The sequence below is a fragment of the Bos taurus genome, chromosome 10 (genome assembly GCF_002263795.3).
Source record: "Bos taurus isolate L1 Dominette 01449 registration number 42190680 breed Hereford chromosome 10, ARS-UCD2.0, whole genome shotgun sequence".
Taxonomy (NCBI): domain Eukaryota; kingdom Metazoa; phylum Chordata; class Mammalia; order Artiodactyla; family Bovidae; genus Bos; species Bos taurus.
In genome coordinates this window covers 12,369,376-12,388,959 of record NC_037337.1, presented here as the reverse complement: position 1 = coordinate 12,388,959, position 19,584 = coordinate 12,369,376, and the positions used below count along the sequence as shown (strand labels likewise).

Genomic DNA, 19,584 nt, shown 5'->3' with positions numbered 1-19,584 from the left:
TTTTTCCTTTCTCTAGCATTGTGACTTCTTTATAAGTAAGTATAGTAACCAGAAGAGCCCACACTGTGTGTCCCTTTACAAGCTGTCAAGTCCTGACGACGACCCAACCTGCAAGACAAAAGAATTCTGGGCCACGCTCTTGGATTCAGCAGGTACTCATTCTCCTGAACCCGATCTTAAGCGAGATTAGTACATTAGTGCTCTAAACCCGTGTCGTAGGTCCACGTTTCCTGACAGAGCCTTCCCGTCCCTCACCACTGCCTGTCCTTCGGCTGCTGGCTGATCCCATCCCGCCTAGTCTATCAGTTATCAAATAAGGCTGGTTACCTCCTGCTCCAGGCAGGAGCAAGACTGGACGGCCTTTTTGAAAATAAGATTAACATAATCAAGATAACAGCTAGGAAGTGATTTATTCACATGTTTGGATGAGTTCCCAGGTAAACAACGGAACTCGAACGTCATATGGACTGAACTCTTGAGCAGGGAAGCTGCAGCTTTAAGGAATACCCACCTGGTAGCTTTCTTTAACTTCTACCAGCACTTGCAATGGCCACCTTAATAAAAGATAAATCCTCATTTTGTATAGGAGTGAAGAGCACTGTGATTACCTGAATTTAAAATGCTTGATTTCTTAAATATAAATAATGGACTAATATGTTATATCTTTTAATTCATTTTATACCCAAATCCTTTTTTCTGTTAGGTATTTTCACTCATAAATATCTCCTAAGGGGTTAAGAAATTAGTGCAAAACCACAAGGTATAGGTATATTCTGATGTCCACAATTAGAATTTGTAATACGCCAATCTCTGCTTCAACTGGAACATCATCCGGTATACACAGACTTGGGGGAGGTCTGTGTAGCTTTGTAAAACCAAGCACTGATCATGAGTTTTTTTTCTGGGTTCTGATTAGGCTTATTCTCTAATGATCATAAAGAAATGTTTTTTGAGCACCTGCTGTGAGCAAGTTAAGTTAATTTGTGCTTTCAGTTTCTCATCAGGTATATGGCTTAACCATCAATAAGTTATACAAGCTGAGTGCAAAGTATTTGTGTTCTGCATGTAAATACCTCCTGGGCTCCAATGATTATTGATAATACTTTGTGTCTGCTTCTGAAATGGATAATTTGATGTGTTCATTAGATTTCCTTTTTTAAATATAACTATTTGTGCTTAATTTCTTGCTTGTCATCTAAAGGAGGGATAGTTAGTTATTAGGGTAGTGGGTTTATGGTATTTTTTCCTTGCTCTCAGATTGTCAAGCTCGCATAAGAACTTTACAGAATGTATTACCTCCTCCCAGGTCCTCTTCCTGACTATACCCCTCCAGAAATTTTTTCTTTTGAAAGCACTACTGGATTTACATTGTATGGGATGCTGTACAAACCTCATGATCTACAACCTGGAAAGAAATACCCCACTGTGCTGTTTATATATGGTGGTCCTCAGGTAGGCATATTTCTGTACATATGTGTATGTGTTTTCATTTTTTTTTTTTAGGTAATTTGTTATTTAAATGTCTGGTCAGTTGTTTAAGATTTGAGCATTGCTGAGCCTCTGCTGTTACTGACTCTGGCTTATGCTCTCATTACCCAGTTTAGGAGTTTAGGAAGCTGGGTTTTGTTAGGTAGCGAATTTGAAAATCAGTGTCACTTTCTTTTTTTTGGCCATGCTGCTTTGCTTGTGGGATCTTAGTTCCCCAACCAGGGATTGAACCAGGGCCCTTGGCAGTGAAAGTGCAGAGTCTTAACCACTGGACTGCCAGGGAATTTCCTCAATGTCAATTTCTTAATTCACAGTGAGGACTGTAACTGTCATGGGGAATGTACTAGTCATGTCAGTTAGTAAATATGTTGTATTCTAGGTAGTTATAGTTTCCACTTGTTTGGAAAATGATACTAAATAATTAAATGTCTTGGTTAATAAAGAGTCTTAACAGATATTTTTGAAACCTTTGGTATCCTAATGAATTCCCCCTCTTCATTCTAAGGCCAGATCTCTCAAGCAAGCTATAATACTTTTATCAGCTAGTTAAGGCAGCTGCTGGAGAAGGAAATGGCAACCCATTCCAGTATTCTTGCCTAGAGAATCCCGTGGACAGAGGAGCCTGGTGGGCTGCTGTCCATAGGGTCGCACAGAGTCGGACACGACTGAAGCAACTTGGCATACATGCACCCACTCCAGTATTCTTGCCTGGAGAATCCCTGGGACAGAGGAGCCTGGTGGGCTGCTGTCCATGGGGTCACACAGAGTCGGACACGACTGGAGGGACTTAGCGGCAACAGCAGCGGCAAGGCAGTTGCTAAATGGCACTAGTCCACACGTGTCACACAGCTTTTAAATAGAGACAGTAAAATTTAAACCTGGGGCTTCCGAAGTGGCGTTAGTGGTAAAGAATCTGCCTGCCAATGCAGGAAACCCAAGACATGCAGTTTTGATCCCTGGGTTGGGAAGATCCCCTGGAAGAGGACATGGCAACCCACTCCAGTATTCTTGCCTGGAGAACCCCGTGGACAGAGGAACCTGGTGGGCTACAGTCCACAGGGTCGCAGAGTCATGACTGAAGCAGCTTAGTACAGCACATACTATTCTTCAGCACTGCCAGAAGTTTGCACATTGATTTTCTTTTTTTTCTGCGTTAAATAGTAGCATGTGAGTATTAAGGAAATTTTACTATCAGAGTAAAGTGTTTTGGGTAGGTTAGTTGGTTAACTGGTAATTTTTTTTAAAGTTTAATCTTGTTTACATATCTTACACTGAGCCCCTAAAGAAGTTAGAATTATACATATATATATATGTTTTTTCCTAATATAACTCTCTCTCTTTTAAAATTAATGCATTTTGGATTGTGCTAGGTCTCTGTTACTGTCCTCAGGCGTTCTGTAGGTTTGGCCAGCAGGGGCTGCTCTGTTGCAGCTGCGCAGGTTTCTCACTGTGATGGCTTCTCTTGTTGCAAAGCACAAGCTCTAGGAGCATGGGCTTCCCAGCTCAGCAGTTGTGGCTCCTGGGCTCTAGAGCACAGGCTCAGGAGTTGTGCCACTTGGACTTAGTTGCACTGTGGAGTGTGGGATCTTCCCAGACCAGGGATTGAACCTGTGTCTCCTGCACTGGCAGATGGATTCTTATGTACTGTACCATCAGGGAGGTCCAATTACAACTCTCTAGAATTCAGTAAATATCCTATTTTATAGTTATATCCAGTTATTCAGATCTGGAAGTATATCTAGGTGTCAAGTTATCAAAAACATAAAAGGTAGCTACATAAGCCATAACATCTCAGTAGTGATGATCATACATCAACTTAAGTCACTTTGCCATTGTTTGATGTGTTTTACAAACAAAACATGATTTTCATTGTAGTTATCTACACATAAATTATGAAAGAGTTAAATGAGACTTCTCTTAAAAACTTGGAAGCCAGATCTTTGTGAACTTAAAGGTGTAATATAAGGAATTCAAGAGAGAAATTACAGGGCACTCTTAAAAGCTTTACATGTTCTATTATTTAAATAAGAAGGATGTTTCTTCTTCCCAATGAAGAAATGATATATGAGATATGTGAAAAACATACTATAAAAACTAGCTGGTTATCTAGATATTTAAGACTAAAGGACTCCTTATATTAATGAAGTGAAGTGAAGTCGCTCAGACATGCCCGACTCTTTGTGACCCCATGGACTGTAGCCAGGCTCCTCAGTCCATGGGATTTTCCAGGCAAGAGTACTGGAGTGGGTTGCCATTTCCTTCTCCAGGGGATCTTCCCGACTCAGGGATCGAACCTGGGTCTCCCAAATTGTAGGCAGATGCTTTACCGTCTGAGCTACCAGGGAAGCCTCCTTATATTAGTAATTAAGTTTAAAAAGTCTAAGCCATATGAAAAGATAGTGTCACTAATCCAATAGGGAAATGCAAATCAAAACCACAATGAGATAGCACTTCACACCCTTTAGAATAGCTCTTTTTTTAATAAAAAAGAAAATAATAAATGTTGGTAAGGGTGTAGAAAAATTGGAACTCTACTTTGCTGATGGGAATGTAAAATGATGCAGCCGCTGTGAAAAACAATATAGCAGTACTTCAAAAATTTATACATAGAATTATAATCTGACCCAGCAATTCCATTTCAGGCTATATACCCAAAAGAATTGAAAGCAGAGACTCAGATACTTGTTTGAGTTACAAGTATGCAGTGTCAATTGCAACATCATTCACAATAGCCAAAATGTGGAAGCAACCCCAGTGTCCATTGATAGACGAATGGGTAAACAAAATGTGATATATAAAGGAATATTATGCAGCCTTAAAAAAAGGAGGAAATTCTGACTTATGCTACGTGGATAAACCTTGAGGACATTGTGTAAGTGAAATAAGCCAGGCACAAAAGGATAAATATTGTATTATTCCACTTGTGTGAGATACCCAGAAGAAGCAAATTCATAGAGATAGAAAGTAGAATAGAGCTTGTCAGGGACTGGGGGAGGGATAGGGAATTATTGTTTAAAGAGTTGAAGTTTCTGTTTGAGATGATGAAAAGGCTCTGGAAATCAGTAGTGGTGGTGGTTGTACAGCAGTGTGAATGTACTTAATACCACTGAAATAGAGGTGTTTGTTTCTCAAAGTGTTCTTTGGATGCATTCAAATTTGGTGAGGCCACAGGAAAAGCTGGTGTTCAGTCTGCAGGGAGATTTCACCTTAAGACTTTGAGTGATAGAATCGGTTAGCACTTCAACCCATTGGGAGATCATTCATCCTTGTATTTGATAATCATTTTGATTAGTTATGAAGAGACTCCTTAAGGTAAGACCAGATCTTTCTACTAGCACACAGTAACCTTGCAAAATTTGATTAAATCCTAAAAGTGATCCAAGCCTTTTTTTTTTCCTTCCCTTGGTGGGTATTCAGGTCAAAGTGGAAGTCTTTTTGAATAAGGAACAGTGTCTCAATTCATAACATGAAAGGAATTACTTCCTGATTAAATGTAGCAGTGCCTGCCATAGGACATAAGTGAAACCAAGGAAAGCAACAAATAATTCTATTTGAAGTTGTTAAGGCTGATTGCTTTAAACCTTTTATTGATAACAGTAGTATTGTTTAAAAATGTTTAACAAATACTTATGATGCTTCCTATGTGTCGGACACTTCTGCAAACATAAATGCATAAGAGAGGTTAAAATAGCAGAGTACAGGTTTTGAAGAATTGATACTGAAGAAAACTTTTGAATTCTTGGTGCTCAAGGGCATTATGTTTGAGTACCTTCTTCTAAGAAGAAGCAGGCCTTGAGGCTACAAAGGCAAAAACACTGGCTCTGGGGGAAAATGTTCCTATCAGGCAACTGAGGCCGTCTTCAGTGATTTACAGCAGGCAAAGAAGTGAGTTAATTTTCTTATATGTTTGTATTTGTGTTCTTCTAGGCTTACTACTTCTTTTTGCAGCTCCTTTCCTTTAAAAACAAGCACCTTTGCCCACCAAACACCTCTTCCCAAGGTAGAAAGGAAAACCATCATTCTCTATTTTTCATTCATTCATTCAGCAAATAGTTACTGAGTGCCTGTTATGTACCAAGCAGTATTCTAGGCAGTGAGGATACCACAATGAACAAGTCAGACTAATGTCCCACCCTCATGAAGATTAATGAGGAAAATAAGATAAATTATATAACTTCATATAATGGCAGTGTTATGAATAATTGTTGAGAAGGAAGATAACAAAGTGACTAAAATGAGGGTTCTGATTGGAAGGGCAAAGAAGCTCTCTGAGGTTGCAGAGGATGAGAAGGGATGAGCCATGTTAAAGATCTGAGGGAAGAGCATTCCAGACTGAGGGGAAAATAAATGTCAAGGTCCTGGGGTTAGAACCAACTCAGTATAATTGATAGTAAGACTAGAATACAGTGCTCAAGGGGGAGAAATGGGATGAGATGAGGTGAGAGAAAATAGCCAAGGAACAAATATTGTAGGGTCTCGAAGGCAGTGGTAAGAAGTTTAGATCTTACTCTGATCTAAATGCCCTACCATTAGAAGGAGCCAAGCCATAAAGTCATACCTGGTTTGCATTTTTAAAACATCGTTCTGTTACTATGAGAATAGATTGTATGGAGGACAAGTATAGAAACAGAAAGACCTGTTTGGCAGTTGTTACAGTGGTAACTAAACATCCAGAAGTTCAAAAGGAAGATTTTTTTACATGCCCACCTCCAGTCTAGCTCAGTAAATGGTCAGTAGATGTTGACTGAGTGAAGATAGCAGCAATTCTTATTTTAATTCCTGACTAACTTGGTTTTCCCAATGGTTTACACCAGAGAACGCTTTCTCAATTTTGCCAGAATCCATTTTTTGTTTATTATCTGTCTTTGTTGTTGTTGTTCAGTCCCCCAGTTGTGTCTGACTCTTTGCAACCCCATGGATTGCAGCACGCCAGGCCTCCCTGGCCGTCACCGTCTCCTGGAGTTTGCCCAAGTTCATGTTCATTGCATCGGTGATGCCTTCCAGCCATCTCTTCCTCTGACGCCCTCTTCTCCTCCTGCCCTCAGTCTTTCCCAGCATCAGGGACTTTTCCAATGAGTTGTCTGTTCGTGTCAGATGCCCAGGATACTGGAGCTTCAGCTTCAGTCCTTCCAGTGAATATTCAGGGTTGATCTTTCTTAAGATTGACTGGTTTGTCCCAGGTTCTGGCACCAAGAAATGGAACAAAACAAAACAAAAGATTGGTTTGATCTCTTGCTGTCCAAGGGACTTTCAGGAGTCTTCTCCAGCACCACAGTTGAAGGCATCAGTTCTTTGGCGTTCTACCTTCTTTATGGTCCAGCTCTCACAATCATATGTGACCCCTGGGAAGACCATAGCCTTGACTATACGGACCTTTGTCGGCCGAATAATGTCCCTGCTTTTCAACATACTGTCTAGGTTTGTCATCGCTTTCCTGCCAAGAAGCAGTCGTCTTCTGATTTCATGGCTGCAGTCACTGTCTGCAGTGATTTTGGAGCCCAAGAAGAGGAAATCTGTCACTACTTCCACCTTTTCCCTTCTATTTGCCATGCAGCAATGGGGCTGGATGCCATTGTCTTAATTTTTAAAATATTTAGTCTTAAGCCAGCTCTTACCCTCTCCTCCTTCACCTCATCAAGAGGCTCTTTAGTTCCTCTTTGCTCTTAGTGTCCACCAAAACCTTGAACTTCTGTAGCTTTTTGCCCATTAGTTAAAGTCTTCTTTTCACTGGAGAGTTTACTTCTGGTGAAGCACTAAACTGCATTTAATTTCGCAGTCATTTTGAAGTATAGTTTCTAGGGTGCTAAAGTTTTTTAAGAATTATCTTACCTTTTGCACTGATCTGTGTAACAGGAAAAAGTAAGCTGACTGGTCACAGTATTTTATTAAAGTACTGAAGTTTTCCCTCTACTGGTCAGAGACAATCCCAGAAGATACCGGTAGGGAGAAAAAAAATGGTCCTGTTCCATCATTTGAAGGATGCATTTCTTTCTCAGGGTAGAAGTAATCATTTTAGTAACTTTTTTTATGGAATAGACTAAATCATATATCTTATAGTAGTTAATATCTTATAATTTTGAAGTCTGTAATTGTTCATTAATCCTCTGAACTTTGCATGTGAAGTTAAGAAAGAAAAGAAATAACATAAACATGAAAAGATTTAAGTTAATTTAAAAATATATCATGGAGAAGGCAGTAACACCCCATTCCAGTACTCTTGCCTGGAAAATCCCATGGATGGAGGAGCCTGGTAAACTGCAGTCCATGGGGTCACGAAGAGTCGGACACGGCTGAGCGACTTCACTTTCACTTTTCACTTTCATGCATTGGAGAAGGAAATGGCAACCCACTCCACTGTTATTGCCTGGAGAATCCCAGGGATGGGGTAGCCTGGTGGGCTGCCGTCTATGGGGTCACACAGAGTCGGACACAACTGAAGCGACTTAGCAGCAGCAGCAGCAGCAAAAATATATCAGGCAAGGGGAAAGAGAGAGTTACTAAACAGTGACCATAAAAAAAAAACCTGAATTATGCAAGATGAATAAGTTCTCGAGATCTGCTGTGCAAAACTGTCCTATGATTAACAATACGGTATTGTACGCTTAAATTTTTAAGAGGGTCCATTTTATGTGTTCTTGCCACAAGAAAATAATTTCATTTTATAGGCAAAATAATATTAAAAATGTAAGCTTTCTATTTTTTGCAGCATCCTTCCTCTCTAATTTGCTTTTGTATGTTACCATAGAATACATTTCACTGAAGCTGTCTTTCTTCCTCAGGTGCAGTTGGTGAATAATCGGTTTAAAGGAGTGAAGTACTTCCGACTGAACACCCTGGCCTCTCTGGGCTATGTGGTTGTGGTGATAGACAACAGGGGGTCCTGCCACCGGGGGCTTAAATTTGAAGGCGCCTTTAAGTATAAAATGGTGTGTGAGCATACCAGCATTTCTCTTTTAAAGACATTTTATAGTTTTTGGTGCTTTGTTTGGTGTGAAATCCCAGAGACAGAAATGGGGCAGGGACCGTGAGTGAGTGTGTGTGTGCACATGTGTGAGCATGTGCTTGGGGCGGGAGGGAAGGTGCCAGCCGATCCTCACTAGGCTATTCCAGTCTACCTGTAAGTAGCTTTGTGGAGCTGAGATAGAACCACTTTTACATAGAAACCCCCTCTCTTTCTATTTTTTATGTCCAGTGTAGCCAGAAGGCATCACATTTAGTTTTCAGCATCCTGTACACTAGTAAGAGGAATAACTGAGATTTGTTCTGTCCTCTGTGAAGAGAGAAACCAACTGGTTAGTGCCTTCCTTGTGACAAGCCTCTTTCTCTCTACAGGAAGCTTTAAATGCTACCTTTTAGAGATGCCCCATGTCCTTTCTGCTGCTTTGGGAAATGATGAGAATCCGATGTTCCTTTTGCACAGTAAGGCAGTTACTGTGTTTGCCAGTGTATTGGACATGCTGAGTAAGACATGGGGATTTTCTCCCACAGCCAGTTCTTTGACCTTATGTTGTATTCTCATGTAAGTTTTTGTTTTTATTTTTGTTTTTGGCTCAGTGAAGTGAGATTGTGTGCACTGGCAGGCCTAGTAATACAGATAGGGTGGTGGTGATAGGAATCAGGACTATATAGGACTTTAAAGAAATTGTATGTTCAATTCCTAGAGGTAGATAATGGGCAAAGAGGAGAACAAGACCTCAAGAGTGATTCCTTCCACTTTATTGCATGAAGTTTTAAAGAGAAGTAAAATTAGTCATCCACTTAAGGGGGCTAATTTTTCATCTTTGGGTATAGGAAGGCTTGTTACAAGGAAGATGCTGACCTCTTAGCAGACAACAGAACAAATGGAAATGGGAAATACCCATATGACAAAGGACATTTGGGCTTGCAGTAGGAAAGAACTTTGTGACTAAGGGGTAACTAAACTCTAGGACAGGCTAGCAACAGAAGCTATAGGCTCCTATCTCTAAATAGAGTTAAAAAATTTTTTTCCAAGCCACAGAATCTCAATCAATAATAAGTTCTTTTCTAAAAAAAAAAAAAAAAAAACACAGGTGTTTTTAGTAAGAACATCTGCCAGCTTTCAAAACACTCTATAATGAGATTTTTATTTATCAGAATCAGTGAAATGTTCTCCCTTTTTTGACAGGGTCAAATAGAAATTGACGATCAAGTGGAAGGACTCCAGTATCTAGCCTCTCAATATGATTTCATTGACTTAGATCGTGTGGGCATCCATGGCTGGTCCTATGGAGGATACCTGTCCCTAATGGCGTTAATGCAGAGGTCAGATATCTTCAGGGTATGTGATTTCCTATGGTATTTCTTTTGCAATAAGGGTAGAATTTTCTATAAATTGAGATACAAGAAAAGAACCAATTTTCTGAAGTTGACAGTATTATGAAATATTAGGGTTTGTGTGTTTAACAGCCATGAGAAATAATAGATTTATCTTGTCAACTTGTGGGATATATATTTATATTTCTTTATCTGTATATATCTGTATGAAATACTTGTCAGCTTGATCAGGTATTAGCTATTAACAGACATATGCCAAATATTATGGGAGATAGTCTTGATTAGTAAAACCCACATTCGTATTGGATTGTTCTTATTTTTTTAATTATTGGGCTACAGCGTCTGAGGGCAGGGATCTATCTGCCTTATGCTGTATCCTCAGCAGCCAAGCACAAGGCTTGGCACATAGTAGGTCCTAAGTAAGTCTGTACCAAATGAATAAACTACTAAATATATAAGCAGTGATTACAACTTTATAAACAACCTCTTATGTTAGAGGTTGTAGAAAAATATGTTAGAAAAAAGATGCTAAAAACTGTTAAGCACATGGAAATAATGAGTAGCATTTTTCTTTTTTTAATATTTCATTAACATTTTATTTTACAGTGGAAATTATTTATTTTTAGGAATAAAAGTGACAAGGTTTTTGTATATTCAGATAATCTTTATTTATAATAACAACAAAATGAAGTCTGAATACTGCCATAATTTTCCCAGGCTTGCAGCTGTCAAGAAAGTAATTACGATATTTAAATATAAAACTGTGGGAGCCTTAAAATGAGACAAGTGTTTAGTACGTAAATATATTTCATTCATTGTTTTAAATTCTGTACTGCCAACAGAAGCTAAAAAAACAAAAAAGAAGAAAATGACTGCTCTTCCTATGTAAAGCTGACACGTGTCCCATATTTTTTTCCTCAGCTTACACTGAGGCATTCATATGTTCTAGTTCAGCCTCCTCTTCTAATGGAGACTCATGTTTATGTTTCATCCAGCCCAGGTTAAGGATTTAGCGTGTGCCACCTCTGTGGAACATGAAGCTATCTGACTCATTAAGTATCAAGTTCTTGACCTTGGCATTCCCCTTTGATTTTCTCAGTTGCCTGAGACCACAGTTGTGAGGCTAAAGCCTAAAGATAATTTTAGCCTATAAATTTGCAGTTACAGACTGTCAGTGTTAACCATTCTTTTCTGAACCACACTTGACTGTCACTGTTATCTTCTGTAGGTTGCTATTGCCGGGGCCCCAGTCACTCTGTGGATCTTCTATGATACAGGCTACACGGAACGTTATATGGGTCACCCTGACCAGAATGAACAGGGCTATTACTTAGGATCTGTAGCCATGCAAGCAGAAAAATTCCCCTCTGAGTAAGTTCAAGCTTTAAAACTAAAATTTTAAATTGTATTTTTTAAGATTGTCTTTAATAGTAAGGAAAGCTACAAATAAAAAAAATAAAACTAATATTATATGGATTACTAGAAAGCATGGCTGTTTTCTTAAAGCTGAATTATAGGCCAGTTCATATAATTTTGGTTTTTTAGGAGAAGGCAATGGCAACCCATTCCAGTACTCTTGCCTGGAAAATCCCATGGACGGAGGAGCCTGGTAGGCTGCAGTCCATGGGGTCGCTAAGAGTCGGGCATGACTGAGCGACTTCACTTTCACTTTTCACTTTCATGCATTGGAGAAGGCAATGGCAACCCACTCCAGTGTTCTTACCTGGAGAATCCAAGGGACGGGGGAGCCTGGTGGGCTGCCGTCTCTGAGGTCGCACAGAGTCGGACACGACTGAAGTGACTTAGCAGCAGCAGTGAGTTATATTTGAAGCAATTGCTTAAGTGCTAAAAGAATCTTTATTAATTAAGTATACCACTGTTTCCCTGGAGGAGGGCATGGCAACCCACTCCAGTATTCTTGCCTAGAGGATGTCCATGGACAGAGGAGCCTGGCAGGCTACAGTCCATGGGGTCTCAAAGAGTTGGACACAACTGAGCAACTAAGCACAGCACAACACCACTGTTTCAGAGTGGAAAAAATCCCATTTCTGCTTACGTATATTTTACAAATAGCATATATGATTATTCCTTTTCTAGGGACATGCTGTAATTATTGATGTATGATAATATCTTAATAGGAAATTGAACACGTTTGATTTTTTTCATTACATGTAGCATCTGGTTAATATATTACTAATTTAATATTGAAATGTTGAATCCTTATTCTAACATTACAGTATAAGGAAGTTATTGTAGTAGGTTATGGTTAGTTTTAACAAGTTAAGTAGTTTTCGCAAATACTCTATTTTACCTCATCTTCTGATATTTCCATTTCTCCAGACCAAATCGTTTACTGCTCTTACATGGGTTCTTGGATGAGAATGTTCATTTTGCACACACCAGTATATTACTGAGTTTTTTAGTGAGGGCTGGAAAGCCATATGATTTACAGGTGAGTTATTTTAATTTTCTGATTAATATAGTCATGATTCATGATTGGTTACTTTGAAATATAATAAACTATGGAGTGAGGTTGAATTTTCAGCTGTGGCCACTGTCTGCTTAAGAGAACTGAAATACTAGGCATAGTTAGCAGTGCCTCTAGTTGGTAAAAGTTAAGATTCTGTTCTGTTGAAGTCAGGATGAAAATTGGCCTGTCCGATTACATGACTTGTGTGTCTGTATCTGCTTTCAGTTTGTAGTCGTGGACAAGATGACAGGAGTCCATTCACTATCCTCCTTTGCTTTTCTTCTTCCCCTTGGAAGGGTGAGGAAATGCTACATGATTTCATTGTAAAGGATTTTTAGGACCTGAATATATGGTCTTTTAATTTTCTTCTATTTTATATTGACACTGGGGCAGAAACCAAGTTACCCACCTCCATTGCTCCATTATTAAAAAAAAAAAACTTTTAAGAGAAACCGTTCTTCCTTTTCTTCCTTGTTTCTGCTCCTTGCATGGATTATATGCTCGTAAGAAATGAAAAATATTACTTTCCTTCTTTTATGTTTCAGTTGGCATTTCTTTGGGTAAACTCTGAGATATTTGCTGTAGCATCAGTTTCCAAGGGTCTCGGGGCCCTTCTATATACCAAACAGTTTTTCTTTACGTGAATTATGTCAGTGGGTATTGCTCTTACATTGACTAAGAAAATCTTAAAATATTTATTTATTTACCAATGATAAACTATTATTACATGTTAGCACAGATCACATTTTTTTAATGGGGGAAAAACAATTTAAAGTTTAGTGAGAAAGTTAGTACTGTTTTACATATTTATAAATCCCTTTAATATCTGACTTAAAGAAATAACACCTCAATGCTCATATCTACTTCTGTTGTGAAATGTTGTTTTGGCTAAAGTAAATGAAGAAATTTCAGCCTCACAAAATACCTAGCTAAGAAATGGGAGTAATATTTTAGCTTTTTCAGATAATAATAGCTGTTCTTTGTTGCTGCACTAAAACTGGACAAATGGTAGTTCTTAAAGGTTAGTTTTAGTGTAGAATCCGAAGCTATATCTGTAAACTTCTCATGCTCTGTTATAGTCTGTTGGGTGGATCTTGTACTTCAGATGCATCTTTTATCCATGCATTGGTCATCTGGAAAACACTGGTTCACTTCTAATTGTTGACTCATTTTATCATACAATATTTTTTAAATCACATACATTAATACTACCACTAATGCCAAGAGAAAAGTCTTCCAGGTATTGGAAACTCATGAAATAGTAGTTGATAGAATGCAAGTTTTCCAAAATTCTAATTTTCACTTAAAATCTCACAATTTATCACTAGCAGCAAATACTGTCAATGTTGTCTTTGAAGTAGCCAGCTATTATTTTTGAGAAAATGTTTGCCAAATAGCCAAGTCTAAATCACCGTAGATGTCTTTCTTTCAAGTGAGAAAATGGAGTTCCATTTATAAGCTCAGTTTGAGAGACCCTGGCAATCCAGTGGTTAAGATGCCACACTTCCAGTGCAGGGGGCATGGGTTCGATCCCTGGTTGGGGACTTAAGAGCTTGCATGCCTCGAGGCACAGATAAAAGAAAGAAAACTCAGTTGTACAAGTCTTTCCCTTCAGACATCCTGTAGCAGAAGTGCTTTATGCATTCTGCCCGTTTTATCACCACAGAATATAAAAAGACCTCTGCTCAAGGGTTGCAATTTAATAAAATTCTAACTTCTGCTTAAATGAAGCTGGCATTTTTTCTTATTTACTAAAGTGTACGTCACTGATTTGATTCATGCTAAGGCACCAGCAGTTTTACCCACCGTTGCCTTTCATTATCAGTGCAGATGCCAACACAGTGAATAAACGCTTATTCCTTAATGTCTTAGTTTTGTCTTAGTTTTGTCCTGAAAGTAGTTTTGACCCTGTGTATCCCTTGAAAGGGTTTCTGAAGACTCCAGAAGTCTGCAAACCACACTTGGAGAACCATTGATCCTTCTGTAAGCTTAGTGATACATAGGGAATTACAAAAGGAAGAGGGGCTTCCCCAGTGAGATGCCACACTTCCAGTGCAGGGGGCGTGGGTTCCTACCTTGGACAGGAACTAAGAGCCTACACATCGTGGGGCTTGGCCAAAAAAATTTTTTAATAATAATAAAAAAATAAAAGGAGGGGAGCCTTTACATTGGAGGTGTGTATGCAATATCTTGGAGAAGCTCTGCTCCATGTTATTATTCCTGTTGAGAATCTCTGGAAAGCTTTGGAAGGAGATACTAAGTTCTTATTTCTTGTATTTTGATTTGGTTGTTGTTTTTTAAGATCTATCCTCAGGAGAGACACAGCATAAGAGTTCCTGAATCTGGAGAACATTATGAACTGCATCTTTTGCACTACCTTCAAGAAAACCTTGGATCACGTATTGCTGCTCTGAAAGTGATATAATTTTGACCTGTGTAGAACTCTGGTGTACACTGGCTGTTTAACCAAATGAGGAAGTTTAAATTTAATCAATAGAGAATTGATCATCACATTTTGGTACTTGCCACATAACATCTACTTCTGAAAGTACATCTGGTGCCACGCAGGTGTTTACAGCTTGTGGATAGTAATCTCATACCTTAACCATACACACACAAAATTAAATGACACGTATTTCTAAGGGACCCAGCAATACCTTGAGAATCACTGAAAGAAATAAGACATTAGCACTATGTATTCATACTACCTTATTTTCATTTTTAATAGCATTATGAAACCTCATGGACTTAGTGTATTTTTACAGTATACTTCGGAATTTGTTAAAATATGATGATATTAGTGATTGGCTTGGTTCAATTCCAGAATCTCTGACTAGTTACAGATTTGATAGCACTTAAATGTAATTGAATAGCTTCTGCTTCGTTGCTTGGGGTGTATCCAGCATGTTATAAAGTAATCACTATTAAACCTATGACTTAACCAATCATTAACGATTGTTCAGGGTTAAGTTAGTGGCCTCCTAAAGACACTTACTTTGTTTCATTCAAACTCTGACCAGTTTTTAGCCAATTTAAATTGTATCTAGTATAAATGGTTCTCTTTAATGATATGACCGAGTGGGTTTTTCTTTTCACATAAAGGCAAGTAACTGTATATGTAGCATGATTATAATATTGATAATTACAGGCAGGAAAATTTTAATCAGATAATTAGAGCTTAAATATTTGCAGGCAGTTCCTTTCCCTTTGGGAAAAGAAAAAAGTACACATTCACTCGTATTCTTCAGAAAACTTAATGGTGCCATTTTCCATTGGGTATTTTCCTCACTGAAATGTTCCAGAGTTTTAGGGCAATGGAAGGGAATTTTGGTGGAGTCGGGGAGACCAGGGTGTGGAGAATGGCAAGGAGAGGAGAAGGCAAGGGTCTGCTTAAGAACTAAGCAGAAGTATAATCTGACCAAAAATACTCATGAAAAAGTTTCAGAATTGAAATTTAAACTCCTAGAATATTAGCTAAGGAAACCAGAATTAAGAAATCACTCTCTTGCCAACAGTTACAGACTAACATTATTCAGGGGAAGAAAAGCTCCTTACAGTTACTTTTACATTTCAATTCTAATTTTTTGTTATTTTCTTCTTAATTTTGGAAGCCTTGCAAATTGAAACTTTCTTGAACCTTTATAAATTATTTGAGCATCATTTAAATATTGTGATCTTAAAATACAGAGGTTTCCAGACAACCTCTTAACCATAAACTGATCCCCAGCCAGCCATGACTCTCTTTTTCAGTGTTCAAAGCTTATAAGCGATTTCTTGAGTGGTCATGACATGTTCCTGATTTAGCCCTAGAGCTTGACTATTAAGGGAGCTCATAGTGCTGATTGGGATCTGTCATCTTAGCATCTTAGGGTGCTAGCTGGGTCACATTGGAGCCAATGTCAGAGAAGGCACCCAAGAGTTTGACCCTTTTTATCACAAGCCTCAATGTTCGGAAAGTCGTTATCAGTACTTCTAAACAATATTCCAAAAGAAAAAAATTTTACTCTCTCTCACCATTACAGAGTGAATAGATTCCTAATCCTAGAGAGCACAGCCTCCGTTAGTAAAGATAACTGTGCTTGAGACGTGGACCTCATCTTTGAGGGCCACATGGGAGGTGGGAGACGTCCAGAGGTGGCAGGGTGACCTGGTGGTTCTGTCCACGGAGGGGGGTTGGGTTTTGCTGTTTTTGTATTTATACTGTATTATAGGTACCACACTTTTCCCTATGACTGTATATGTATGGATTTTCTTGTTTATGATATTTTCCCATGCTGAGATATGTTTATATTCTTTTCAATGTTAAATTAAATTGATTTGGGTAATATTCTTCCCCAAGAAAGTACTTTCCCCCATGACTTAAGTTTGTATCTGATTACTGAAGGCCATTTTTGTTTGTGGACCTCGTTGGCCTCCGAGGATATATCCTTATATAATATGCAAAGTAGAAATGGTATACAGTAGCTTTTAGACAGCCGTTCATTTGAAACCTCTTACCCAGTATGGCTGTGTTTTCAAAATGGCATCTCGTATTTTACCAAAACAAACCTTAAAGGAACCTCATGGACTCTCAAATTCACAGATATTTTCCTTTTGCATCTTGCCATCTGCTTTCCTCCCATCACAAGGAATGCTTCTGTTATCATTCCCTGTCAGTCAGTTAAAGGCCATTCTCCTTCTATAGAGAGGGAAAATACCTGACTGAATTTGCATGCAGAAAGACAACTTGACTGAATTTGATTTTTAAAATCAATGGGAAAAGCATAGTCAATTCAGGCAATCTGTAGAAACCTCACTAAAACTATTTGTACCCTATGTATGGGCAACAAACTAAAAGGCAAGAGTATAGCAACATTTTTAGTGAGAACCAAAAAGCTCTAGGTTAAACATCAAGGGGGAGTTTTGCAGGTTTGATAATTGAGTGCACTTGAACAGCCATCAGGTAGGTATGGTTGCTTGTGTGTTGAGCAGGGAGACTCAAGATCTCATTCATCTGGATGCTTTTGAAAAGAAATGCACTCTTGAACCTCACTCTTAGAAATTTGGATTTGGTTGGTTAAGTGGAGACCAGGAATCTGCATTTCTAACAAGCTTTCCAGGTGTCTCTAAAGCAAGTCATTTGTGGAGCTACTTTAAGAAACTCTCCTACAGGACTGAGTTGGATTAAGAAAATAATAGGTGATTTTTACACTGGACTGATTTTCAAGAACGTAAAACAATAGTCAAGATAGCTCCTCATACAGTAATTATTGGCTGTTTTTTCACTGTGAAAAAAGCAGAAGGTATCATTAACTGTATCTCCCCTTGGTCTGGAGATTAATTTTGGAATGAAGGTTTTTCCCTCTTGCTGTTCCTGGCTTGTTTCCAATGCCTCACACATAAGAGGAAGAAGTCACAATGCATGCATGATTTTTCAAAAGAATGAGGTAATAGGTAACTGATGCTTACTTTTACTTGTTTTATTTCTTGAAGAAAAGTGTATCCCACCTCTCTATAACATTGTCTCTCTTTAGGTGGAATGATTCCTATGAGATCTCTCATTATTATAGAATTACAGAACTTTCAAGCTATTATATCTTTGATATAATCTGATGTTCTCATTTTTTAGAGGAGGAACCTCCATATAGAGAGGAGAAAATATACCCGTGGCCACACAGCCCCTTAGTGCTTTGTCAGTGCTAGACTCCATCCAGATATCCCAGCTCATGGTAGTTAAATGATATGTAGAAAAGGCAAATTTTTAAAGAAGTATTTATTAATATATTCCTATGAAACATTTTAAAGATAACATAAAATGGTTAATTTTTCCATTCTGAAGTAAATGCTAAGCATGCTTATTAATGAAGCAGTACTTCTAATTAGTATATGACATTCTGAAGTTAATTAAAATTGTTAAACTCAACGTGTCTTCCTTGGTGTAGTGGGAGGTTTGGGGCTTGGGATATAAAGTGCTTGTTTAAGCCTAGGAACCCAAATTAGAGCTATTTAAAGTAAGCAAAAAGACATAGCCATATCTAAACTAAGATATGGAAGCTGAGTGTCCATTCCCAGCAGACGTAGGAAACTTTCCTGACTCTCACCTTTCCACAGCCCAACCTCACCTATCCATCTTGCAGCCTAAAATATGAAGGCATGTTAGTGCAAGGTGCTGGCTGCAGTTTTTTCTTACTTTGTCAAAAAACAATTCTAGGTAATCATTTAAGAAGTCCCTCACAGAGAGAGAGAAGTAGTGTTTGTATGTTTGTTTTTAAATAACCCAAATACAAGTTTATGTTGTATTCAGCACAATTGGAGTTCAGGTCTTTAATTTTAGAACATAAAGTGCCTGCTGTTTTAAGCGTTGACTTGTATAAAAAGAACTGCATGTCTCACTCCAGTAAGTTTATGGGTTTTCTCATTTTCAGCTACATGGCTTTTAATCATGTAAAGTGAAACCTTAGTTTTGTTGCATTTTATTACAGGTTCTTTGTTGCAATAAAGATGCTGCTAAAATTAATTGATGTAAATGTCCCTTTTTCCCCCATTCCGCATTTGTACACTCTTGCTTTGACTAGTGGCAACCGTGACTGGTTAAAACACACAAACAAGGTCCTGTGCTTGCAGTGGAGAATGGAGACTGCAAGGTGATTGATTACATGTGGTTTCTAGTATAGGTACTAACCAAAGATACATCCAGGCTTCCTTGATAGTTCAGTTAGTAAAGAATCTGCCTGCAATGCAGGAGACCCTGGTTCGATTGCTGGGTCAGGAAGATCCCCTGGAGAAGGGATAGGCTACCCACTCCAGTATTCTTGGGCTTCCCCTGTGGCTCAACTGGTAAAGAATCCGCCTGCAATGCAGGAGACCTGGGTTCGATCCCTGGGTTGGGACGATCCCCTGGAGAAGGGAGAGGCTACCCGCTCCAGTATTCTGGCCTGGAGAATTCTATGGACTGAATATTCCATGGGGTTGCAAAGAGTCGGATACAGCTGAGCATCTTTCACTTTAAAAGATGCATCCAGACACAGAGGGTGATGTGTTTTGTATGTGTAAGTGGTTCCCAGCACCCAGAGCTGGTACTCCAAGGGTGGGCGATGCTTGGAGCCAGTGATTAGCATCTCCTCCCTGAGCAGCTGGCAGTTTCTCTGGAATACCTCTTGGAGTTGACAGTGGTTTCTGCATGCTCCCTAGGAAGTTACAAGGGAGTTCAGAGTAATACTTTCCTCAGAGATTTCTTTGGCAATTCTCTGGTCTTTAAGGGCAGAACTAGAGAAAAGGTGGAGGAAAGAAGCAGATGAACCCCTCTAAAAATAGTAAATTTATATTTGTCTCATAATTCTTCCAGAACAGAC

At 38.7% G+C, this 19,584-nt stretch overlaps 1 protein-coding gene across 6 annotated transcripts in view; it reads left to right on the top strand.

Moving 5' to 3' along the window:
* The window catches only part of DPP8 (dipeptidyl peptidase 8), a 54,351-nt gene extending 35,602 nt beyond the window's left edge, over positions 1-18,749 (top strand). For 4 of the 6 annotated variants that reach the window (XM_015473043.3, XM_005211351.5, XM_005211352.4 and 1 more), the window contains exons 15-21: positions 17-152; positions 1,307-1,452; positions 8,268-8,414; positions 9,635-9,787; positions 11,012-11,154; positions 12,124-12,235; positions 14,556-18,749. In XM_015473043.3, the coding sequence (XP_015328529.1) occupies positions 17-152; positions 1,307-1,452; positions 8,268-8,414; positions 9,635-9,787; positions 11,012-11,154; positions 12,124-12,235; positions 14,556-14,678 (960 nt within the window). In that variant the 3' untranslated portion in view covers positions 14,679-18,749. Of the gene's footprint in view, positions 1-16; positions 153-1,306; positions 1,453-8,267; positions 8,415-8,820; positions 8,955-9,634; positions 9,788-11,011; positions 11,155-12,123; positions 12,236-14,555 lie in introns of those variants that run through there. The other 2 variants (NM_001193231.1, XM_059890526.1) reach the window with 2 other exon arrangements.
* The last annotated feature ends 835 nt before the right edge of the window (positions 18,750-19,584 follow it).